Source organism: Myotis myotis, unplaced genomic scaffold (genome assembly GCF_014108235.1).
Source record: "Myotis myotis isolate mMyoMyo1 unplaced genomic scaffold, mMyoMyo1.p scaffold_m19_p_3, whole genome shotgun sequence".
Taxonomy (NCBI): domain Eukaryota; kingdom Metazoa; phylum Chordata; class Mammalia; order Chiroptera; family Vespertilionidae; genus Myotis; species Myotis myotis.
In genome coordinates this window covers 161,856,821-161,867,665 of record NW_023416335.1, presented here as the reverse complement: position 1 = coordinate 161,867,665, position 10,845 = coordinate 161,856,821, and the positions used below count along the sequence as shown (strand labels likewise).

Below are 10,845 nucleotides of genomic sequence, written 5' to 3'. Positions count from 1 at the left end.
ATCCATCTTTATACTGAAAATGGTTTTTGGATATCTGATCACAAAAGGAGATTGTTCCCATCAGAACCACCTCCTGCCTGTGCACATGGACCATCTTTCAATCTCATCTTTTTGCCAATAGCTTTTCAGAACAAAACTCCTAACCAACACTTTTTCGAGGTTTTATTAATATATTTTATTGAGTTATTTTATTTCAAAGTTATGGAGATGTAATTAACAGACTATCAAATTTACAGGTCCATAAATTTTAACCAGCATTTGTCAAGAGAACTTCTTCAGTGAATCCAACTATCTTTGGATGCAAAGGAAATCTCTCCCAACTCATTTAGCACTATGTGGTTTTATTAATCCATCCACCATGATCTGGGGATATTTTTTTCTGTACCAACTGGTTTGATACATCTCAAGATGGTACATACTAGTAAAAACAATAACTTTGTGGCAAAAGTCTTTATTATCATAGAGAGGAATCAAGCATTTCGCCTTTCTACCAACTGGCCTCTGTTTTGCTGGGTCAGTACAGTGTTTCCTTGTTTGTGAGTGGGAGTAGTGAGGGGTATCTCCGAGAGTCTCAGATATCTGGGTGGGGACCAAGCCACCAAATGATAGAGCTTGAAAAACAAAACCCCTCAGTTATGAGGTTATACTGATTTAGGTTCCAGGACCCTGGCTTCCTTTTCTCTAAAACACTTCATTCTGAAAAAGAGACTTGAGTAGCAGAGACTGAATAGTTGTTGGTAGTCATCAACTCACAGGACAGCTGAGATTCACACAGTGCTGACTGACCGAGTTGGGCATGAAGCAAGGTAAATTGTCAGTGTGGCTGAGAAATGGTTCTCTGAATATGAGGATCATTGTGTGGTATGAGAAAGTTTCAGAACCAATACATGAACAGAGATACAGTCTAACACAAAATCTTTGTATTAGAAATATGCTTTATTGAACACAACAAAAGAAAGCAAAGAGCAGAGAAAAATATTGCAGGGATATAACTCTGTACATGAGAGTGTTGTGTCAATACCATCTATGGACACTGATGGGAAGATAACTTATTTGTCCTAAGGGCAACTCCTGTGTGGAGTTATAATGAGCAGGGAAGTCAGACATCAAAGGTAAGATTCCCCAGTCTGTAGATGATGTAGATCAAGTTTCAATTTTCATGGGGCATACGTCATTTTCTTACCAGAATTATGGCAGACTGATATATCTGATAATAATATGGGAACATCAAAAAGATGTCTACATGTCTGCGTGACATTGATTGTTGACCTTCTTAGGGTGAGTAATGAAAGCTCAGATCTAACAGGAATTGATAGAGGAAATGAGGACTAGGCAATTCCAGCTTAACCCAGGGGCCAAGAGAAATCTGAGACAGGAGACAAGAAGCAACCTGAAGAGAGGACCATGCAGCTGCAAAGACAATGTGGGACCAAGAGCCAATGGGAGGACTTCAGTGCTTGTAGCCCTTCCTTGTGGTGGATGAGGTGGTGCTGTATTTGATGGTGGAACTGCTGCCCCCAGCAGAGCTGAGGCCACCTCCGAAGCCTCTGCCACTGCCAGAACTGAAGCCACCTCCAAGGCTGTGACCACTGCCATAGGAGTAGCCGCTGCCTCCTCCCAGGCCAAAGCCACTGCCAACACCACCAGCACTGCCATAACCACTGGAGATGGTGGACTGCACCACAGCTGTGGAAGGGAGAGAAACAAGGACACACAGACATGGTGAGCTCATTATGTCAGCCTGAGTCAAGTCAGAAGAACACAAGGGTAAGGGAGGGAGGCAAGCAAAGATACTTACAGATGTTGACTGGTCCAACACCTTCCCCACTCAGCCTAGGAAGGAAGAAACACAGAGACCATGAGATCTCAGAGAACCACTCCTGGACCAGTGTGGGAAGCCTCCATGTGAGGACCATCCACGGGGAAACTGACTTTTCCATGGTTCTCTGAGAGTAGTAATTATGGCCATCACTAGGGTGCTTTAAGTTTGTGCTCACTGACTGCACATCATGGAGAAGCACCCAGATGATAGAGGAGGTTATGAGTTGCCCACCTGCACTCCTCGCCTTCCAGCAGCTTCCTGTAGGTGGCAATCTCCACATCCAGGGCCAGCTTGACATTCATCAGCTCCTGGTACTCCTTCAGGAGCCGGGCCATGTCCTGCTTGGCTTTCTGCAGGGCATCTTCCAGCTCAACCAGCTTACTCTTGGCATCCTTGAGGGCCAGCTCTCCACGCTGCTCAGCATCAGCAATGGCGGCCTGCAGGTTGGCGCACTAGAAGGGGAGATAAGCAGAATGAATTTGCAATCTAGTCCTCCTGAGACTAGCTGTGGTTCCTATTTCCCAGTGAGGAAGAGAGCCAGAGCCCTGATAGCATGGAAATGCAGCTCAGACCCTTTCTATCCAGTCTTTTTCCATTCTGCAAACCTAATCTAATTTATGAGTCATCTGAAAAAAACCTGTGTCCCTTTGTACTAACCACCCTGCATGAGGTTGTGGGGGCTGACTGGTAGAAGGTACTATAGCAGATATAGATCAGGGGCCAAAGGAAGAAATGTACCCACTAACTTGTTTTAAATTTTGACAGCTTTTGATAATCTCATGTAGCAGCCACACTAACTTGTACAAAATCACAAACATTCTCATGGAGGTGATGGGTTTCTTATACCTCACAATTTTAGGTGACACTGGTCTTTGTTCAGTGTCCTTGCTTGACTATCATTTTTTTGACCTTGAATCTTGGGCAGATTTGCACCAATCTTCCTCACTTCCTGGCCTGCCTTTTCTTTCCCAGTTTCCTTCATTCCTAAATCAACTGTTCCCATGGCATCTCCTTTCAATGCTTCTAGACTATATTTTACAGCTCTGACAGGGGAAACTGGTTTTGTCCACCTGTTTATATCATGCTCTTGGGTTGGGATCTATCCACCTACCTGTGGGAACTCACTCAGGGTAGACACTGCATAGTGTCCTCTCCCTATTGTCTCCCAAATTCCCAGGAATAAAAAATGATGGTTGGTGACCACGTGGTGGTCTAGCAAGGAAAGGATGCTTTTATTTTCCTTAGTCCCCACCATACCTGTTTCTTGACATGGTCAATCTCAGATCTCAGCCTCTGGATCATGCGGTTGATCTCAGCAATCTCCTGCTTGGTGTTGCGCAGGTCATCTCCGTGTCTGCCAGCTGTGACCTGAAGCTCCTCATACTGTAGCAAAGAGGGAGAGAAGCTGATGTATATGGCCTTTCACATGTTAACACTGACTGTCACACTGTGTCAGGCTTTTAATAAATTCAACCCAATGGCTTTTCAAAAAAGATTTTAGGAAATGCTGATGTTACTAGGTCATTGGATCCTCTACACTAATCTCAGACCAACCTTGTCATGAAACCACTGCCTTTCTAGTTCTCTTCAGAACCAGCAATGTCCTGCACTGGTTTTCAGAGAGGCGGCGTCAGTGTGAAGCTAAAGCAATGATCACTAGGTTCTTATCTACATTAGCTTTTCTCCTGAATGGGTTTCTTTGACTTACAGAATTGCACATAAATTCTGTCGTTATCTACTCTATCGTTGCAGGGTACACATTCTGTGAGAGGACACCAGCTTCCTTAGAAGTACATTTTCCCTGTGAAGTCTGGTAGTCTTGCTAGTGTTTAGGGAATGAACACAAGAATTTCTCATCAGTTGCCCACTCACTGCTCACCTTGCTCTGGTACCAGGACTCAGCCTCAGTCCGGCTCCTCTGAGCAATCTCCTCATATTGGGCCTTGACTTCAGCAATGATGCTGTCCAGGTCCAGGTCACGGTTGTTGTCCATGGAAAGGACCACAGAAGTGTCTGAGATGTGCGTCTGCATCTGAGCCAGTTCCTGCAGAACATAAGATGGTCAGATCATGTTCTCCTGTAAAGTTTACAGGCTTCCCAACCCCAAGATCTTCCACCCTTTTGCAGAACCCCATTAGAGTAATTCAAATGAAGGGGGAGATGCTTACGGCTTCATAGAAGGCTCTGGTGAAGTTGATCTCATCCATGAGAGCATCTACCTTGGCTTGTAGTTCAACCTTATTCATGTAGGCAGCATCCACATCCTGGGGAATAAGCCAACACCATGGGGTTAGCTGAGCCCTCCTTCCCCATCTGTCCACCTTTTAGCCTCCCCACTTTTGTCCTCTCAGATGTGGGGAGGACGCCAGAGTTTTCTTCCTTTGCAAAGAAACATGAACCTTTTGTTGTAATCAGCTCACCTTCTTCAGAGTCACAAATTCATTCTCCGCAGCAGTGCGCTTGTTGATTTCATCTTCATATCTAGAATGAGAAAGGCATACGTCAGTGGTGACAATGATACAGAAAAGGCAGCCTGGGGTCAGAACTTTCCATAATGGATATATCCAAGGTCAGCTTTCTTGACAGTAAGCCTCAATGATGATTTTTGTGGTTCCTAAATGTTTCCTTTTTTACTCTCCCTATGCACCTATCCGGCCTTTTGCTTCATTTCTCTCAGGTTTGTTCTTAAGCAACATTTGTGATTTTCATCTTTGTGGACATGGTTTGCTACAAAATCATGACCACATCTCAACCTGGTCTTGAAGTGTGCAGTTCTGGAAATTACCCCATATCTCTCCTTAACTCACTTGTTCTTGAAGTCCTCCACCATGTCCTGCATGCCTCTGAGCTCTGAGTCCAGGCGGCCTCTCTCCCCAAGGATACTGTCCAGCTGTCTCCTGAGGTTGTTAATGTACTGCTCAAACAAAGGCTCCAGGTTCTGCCTCACGGTCTTGGTGCCCTGCTCCTGCAGCAGGGTCCACTTGGTGTCCAAAACCTTGTTCTGCTGCTCCAGGAAGCGCACCTGGAGAAACACAGTGGTATTTGTCAGACAAAGGAAGGAAGAAAGTAGTATGAGTTGTCAGGTTCCCAAGCAGGCCTGTGTGGTAACAGCATTGGACTATTAGACATTGTATAGAGGCTCAAGCTGACAGTTCTGTTCCCTCAAACTGTTCACACCCCACTGATCTCCTCCATGAAGTTCCCCCATGGACACAGAGGTGCTCTCACCCTCTAAGTAATGGAGCCTACCAGAGACTTTCAACATTTCTCTTGTCAAGTGCAATCACACTAGTTTAAAGCAGTATTTCCCTGATATAAAGCACAACGTTTTTATTTAGTTATGACATAGCTAAATGTTTAGAATCCAATAATTAAAATTTAAATCTAATTAATAAATGGATTCCATTCTAACTGCCCATTCAGTGTATGAGTGTCCTATAAAACATCCTTGTTGAATTGTCCTTCTCTGTTTCTAAAATCAATTAGTGTTTCTATGAGACATCTAAATGTTTCTGTCTTTTTTTCTAATCCAGCTAGAATATCCTTTTCTTTTCTTTTTCCCCCACTACCCAAGCTCTAAAGCAGTTTTCACTGGAATTTTATTTCTAATGTCTTAGATTTTCTTCACAAGGTAAAGTTAATTCATTCCATTTTCTCACTGATTTTTCTTTGCTTCAGGGTTATCAAAAGTTGAGAATTCTTTCTAGACTGGAATGAGGGACATTTAGATATTCAACAGTTCTAAATGATTTCCACCAGCTTCTGCCTATCAGATCCCAGTGGGAAGCCAGGCTGAGTCCCTTTTTCCCTTCACCCTATTCTCCCCCCGAGAGAACATGTGTTGGTCCTCTACTTTGGGGACTGTGAGTCCCCACTGGAAGACAGGTCCTCCTGGCTCACCTTGTCAATGAAGGAGGCGAACTTGTTGTTGAGGGTCTTGATCTGCTCCCGCTCCTCAGTCCTCACCCGCTGGATGGTGGGGTCGATTTGCAGGTTCAGAGGAGTGAGGAGATTCTGGTTGATCGTGACCTCTTGGATGCCTCCAGGGGGGCACACAGGGAAGCCAGCGCCCCCATAGCCACCACCAAAGCCAGCTCCACCACCGAGCCCAAAGCCACCACCAGATCCACCGCCAAAACCAAATCCACTCCCGGCTCCACCTCCAAAGCCAAAGCCACCTCCAACTCTGCCACCATATCCTCCACTGATGGCACAGCTGCCACCTCCGATGGAAATCCTCTTGGAGCCCCCCAGGCCATAGAGGCTCCTGCTGCCAAAGCCAGCTCCTCCACACACTCCACCGAGGCCTCCACTGCCCCTGGAGCGGCACACGGAGACACTGCTGAAGCCAGAGCGGCTGACCCCAGGGACTCTGGCTGAGCTGGCACTGAAGCCACGGTGGCTGCTGCTTTGGGTCCTGATGGTGGATTTGCTCGACATGGTTCCTGAAGATGAGAAGGCTGAAGAAGGCGTGAGAGGCTGGAGGGTAGAGCTGAGAGCAGCAGGTGTGTGATGAGGTTGCAGGCAGCAGTTTATATATAGTGGAAATGGGCTGGGCTCAGTCCTGGAAGGTGAGCTTGCAGATTGGGGAGGGTTGGGCTTTACAAGCAGTGAGATCACAGCTGGATTATTAGAAAAGTTATGAAATATGAAGATTGCATTTTGGCTTCCTATAGTCAGGGGAAATTTTCTTGCCTTCTAGCTTTGACTTGATCTGAGTACAATAAGACTATTCTCAATTCACTGAGCTAGGAGTTAGTCACTGAATCAAACAAAGGCTCTGCATTTTATGCTTATGTATCAGAGTGCTCTCCTCTGCAAACTGCTATTTCACTCAGCAGAGATACTGCAGCTCAATACAGGCTGTTGAATATGCCTAATAGAAAGAGTCCTGTTCCTTTTTGTTGATTACAAAGTTAAAAATGCCTTTCCTTCAATGTAAAATTCCACACAGGTAGATAAGTAGAATAACACCAGGATGGGCCCTTCTGTACTTATTACCCAGCTTTATAAGATGGATCATATCATGGCCAGGCTTATTTCTTCTATACTCCCACATCCTCTTTTCCAAATTGTGTTGGACTTACTTTTTCTCCCACCTTTTGATTCTCTTTTAAAACTTTAAGATTGTTTTTTTTCGTAACTGCTGGCTTTTCTTCGCTTCACCTGTTTGTCTCTTATTGTGCATTCAGCAATGTCTTTTTCTCTTTGTGCTACTTTCAGTTTGGCCTTCATTTCTATTGTGGCTTTTTTAAAAAACAAACAAACAAAACTTTTTAAAATTCATTTCAGAGAGGAAGGGAAAGGGAGAGAGAGAGAGAGAGAGAGAGAGAGAGAGAGAGAGAGAGAGAGAAACATCAATGATGAGAATCATTGATCAGCTGCCTCCTGCACACCCACACTGGGGATCAAGCCCACAACCCAGGCATGTACCCTGACTGGGAATTTACCCATGACCTCCTGGTTCATAGGTTGATGGTCAACCACTGAGCCATGCCAGCTGGGTGACTGTAGTTTTGTTTTGTTTTGTTTTTCCTCTGCTTCTTTTCTGAGCTCCACAAGCGAATGTTTTAATCTTTTATTGTCTCACTAGAGTCCCAGTGCACGAATTCGTGAACCTTGAAAGGAACTTTGGGCCGTGAGGCTGTGGTGGGCACAGGGGCAGGTCTCGGCCCATTCTCTGTGACTCTGCCTGGCCCCTCCTGCTGCGGACCCCGGTCCCCTGTCTGCTGCCGCCCCACTCTCATTCACTGACGGTGCCATTACCACTCGTACCCATTGACAGCACAGAGTGATTGGGGCTGGTGCCAGCAGCAGGTGCGAGTGGGGCCAGCACCATCAGTAGGTGCAAGCAGCGGCTGCTGCCCAGATTGCCTCTCAGGAGCAGGGGGCGGTGGAGAAGCCCTCAGGAATGATAAGGGCTGGCAACTGCTGCTCTCACCTGCTGACGGTGCAGAGTGATCGGGACTGGTGCCGGGTGCCAGCAGCAGGTGTGAGCAGCAGCCCTGGCGCCGGCTGCAGGTGCAAGTGGGGCTGGCGCTGGCTGTGGGTGTGAGTAGTGGCTCCAGCACCAGCAGCTGGTGTGAGAGGAGGCTGCAGGCCCTGATCATCCCTCAGGAGCAGGGGGAGGTGGAGAAGCCCTAAGGGGTGATTGGTGCCAGCAGCAACCCCTCCCATCCGTTGACAGCACCGAGCAATTGGGGCTGGCACCGGGCGCTGCAGCCAGTTCAAGTGGCGGCTCTGGCACCGGCAGCAGGTGCAAGTGCCAGGCGGGACCACAGCATGCAGGAGCAAAGAATTTTCAGTAACCACCAGAGGCTCACCCCAATGACAGCAACCAGCGTCCTGCCTTGGTCTGGCGCCCCCGCTCACCTGCTCCACCATCCCACCACGGCCAATACCCGCCATGTTCTGCACTCTTCCACTTGCTGCAAATGCCCACTTTGTTCTGCGCATGCCCCCTGGTGGTCAGCGCATGTCATAGTGACTGGTTGCTCAGTTGTTCTGTGGTTTGGTCTATTTGCATATTAAGGTTTTTATATATAGATTATGTTGCCCCTTTGTTCTCTGATTTTATCATGATGTTTATTTCATTGAATTTCAAAGTCAACATAATGTTATTTTATTGTGACTTTTCTGTTGAGTGTTTTTTGTTTTTTCTATTCCCTGAGTTTTTAAAAAAGTAAAGTATCTTCTGGTGCTTTTGGAATGGTTTCTTTCTGACTAGTGCTCATCTCTGAATGAGGTAAGCTACTTCTGGACCTGCATTTGCAGAAGGAGTCTGGGAGGAGGGGCCAAGGCCATATCCAGGCTGGCAGGAATTCCCATTATGACACAGGGCTGGGGTAAATAATTATTTTAATATTTAATTCAGCAAACCAACAAAGATCGCTACAGAGTGGCTCACAATTCACAGTCTTTCTTTGCTTCACCAACACAATGCTGCCAGTAGGCCTTGACTGATTCCTTGTTCAATGCTGCCTTCAGAGTTTCTTGAGACTTATGATATATGGGGACCTGCCTCCAGACCACACACCCAGTTCTGACTGCTGCAACATGAGCTTCTTGGACTTGCACCTGAGGAAGTGTCCTTTCCATCGGCTTAGTAGGAGTTTCATGAGTCAGTGGTGCCTGGCAAGTAGGAAAACCTCAGCATTTGCTTTGTCTGGCATTCCTTTGTGGTTTTCCTGTTGCTTGGTTTGGATTTGTTTGTTTGTGAGAGTGTTTCCACTGGCTTTTCTCAGATCTTCAGCTGCGGGCAGCTACTCTCTCTGTTTTCCTAACAACTGTGTGTCGATTCTTTATCTTTGTGATATAGATATATTTTTAATTTAGGGATTTTAAGATTTTTTGTGTGATTGAGGGTGGAGTTAACCTTTATATTTCTTGTTCTTCTTATTGTTTTTAGGTAATTCCTGAGAAGTGGGAAATGCCTCCCTTTCCTCTACTAGGTTATATTTAGAAGTCTCCCATTCATATATTTATATTTAACATGTCATATTAACTAAAATGTTCATTTAATAACTTTAAGTTAGAAATATTAATGTTCCTTTTTCATAATTCATGGAAATAATTTTATTCAATGTAGATATCATTGACCTCAGGGCTTCTTTCTTTTCTAGAACCATGTTGTGGGTCATCTGAAATGTTCCTACCAGACATCATATTTCCCATCACTAGAAATTTAATTCCAAACATATCTGTGCTCTTCTCAGTATAACAGATTACTTTATGACTGAAATAAAATTTGTATTATTGAAAATTTCAAACAGATACAATTAAAGAGAATAGTATTCAACCAACATATACCAATTACCCAGATTAAATGATTATCAATATTTTATCATTATTGTTTAATCTAATTCCCCTACTTTTTATATCTGTATTTTCCATTTATTTTGATGAAGCATCTTATAGAAAATCCAGGTATCAGGTCATTTCACTTATAAATATGCCCATGCATGTATAAGTAATAGTTACTTTTTCATCTAAATCTGAATGTAAATAGGTATTAGATTTCATTAAGAAAGGACTTGATTATGATATAATAACTGTTATGCAGTTAGATTAAAAAATGTAGTCAGTGACAAGTATGCCCTAAGTTCAATCAGTCTGTAGTCTCTCAGTGAGGTGTACTGACTATGATTAGGGGGACCACAAATAGACAGATTAAGCACCATTCCCACCTCATCAGATCAAGGGCACACACTGTCAGCATGACATCGCTGTTGATATTAACCTTGCTTACTTGGTTGAGGAAATGTTCATTAGATTTCTCTACTGTAAAGTTACTCTTTTACCCCTTATTCCTTCAGAAGGAAGTCAGTGTGCACAGCCCACACTTAGAGGGGAAAAGTTATTCTCTACCTTTCTGAGGTGGGAACACCTATATAAATGATTTGGAGTTCCTCTGCATGAGAGTGTCTATCATCCCTTATTAATTATTATCCAATCATTTATTTACATAAGTATGAACCATGAATATTTATTTTATACTTTGGATTATAACCAAATACTGTATTATATGTTTTTAATTAATTAACTTCTGGCTCAGATAGTTCCAATTTGGCTTTTAGGAGCTCTTTCGGTGGGTTTTTTGATTGCTTCCTTACTTTATGGCACTGAAAGATGCTCTTGTGTAATCATATATTTCCCACCTCATTCCTAGAAACAATAGTTTCTCCTTCATTCCTAATAAATGAGCCTTTATTTCCAATGATATTATCCAGGATTGTCCAGAGAAACACACCAATAGAAGATATAATCTTATATACTAGAGGCCCAGTGCGCAAAATTTATGCAATGGTAGGGTCCCTAGCCTAGCTTGCAATCAGGGCTGGTCTTCCCGAGCTGCCGGCATTTGACCACCCCACACATCCCTCCCCCACCACTGCTGCCACTCATCCTCTGTGTGGGGGGCGACAGGCAGGGCGATCGGGCCCCGCTCACTCACACCTGCCTTGGCTTGGCGCCACATGAGTCCGCTGCCACCCACCCCCAGCTCCCCATTCCCCATTGGGCGA

The 10,845-nt window shown here is 44.7% G+C and overlaps 1 protein-coding gene across 1 annotated transcript; it reads right to left on the bottom strand.

Annotated features, from left to right (window-relative positions):
- Positions 1 to 915: 915 nt before the first annotated feature.
- Positions 916 to 6,262, bottom strand: LOC118650883 (keratin, type II cytoskeletal 6A). The gene is made up of 9 exons (XM_036299379.1): positions 5,723 to 6,262; positions 4,630 to 4,844; positions 4,243 to 4,303; positions 3,991 to 4,086; positions 3,702 to 3,866; positions 3,080 to 3,205; positions 2,054 to 2,274; positions 1,799 to 1,833; positions 916 to 1,686 (listed from the first exon to the last, which is right to left on the bottom strand). Exons 1-9 carry the CDS (start codon positions 6,260 to 6,262, stop codon positions 1,451 to 1,453), a joined length of 1,695 nt encoding a protein of 564 aa, XP_036155272.1. The 3' UTR covers positions 916 to 1,450.
- Positions 6,263 to 10,845: the final 4,583 nt, after the last annotated feature.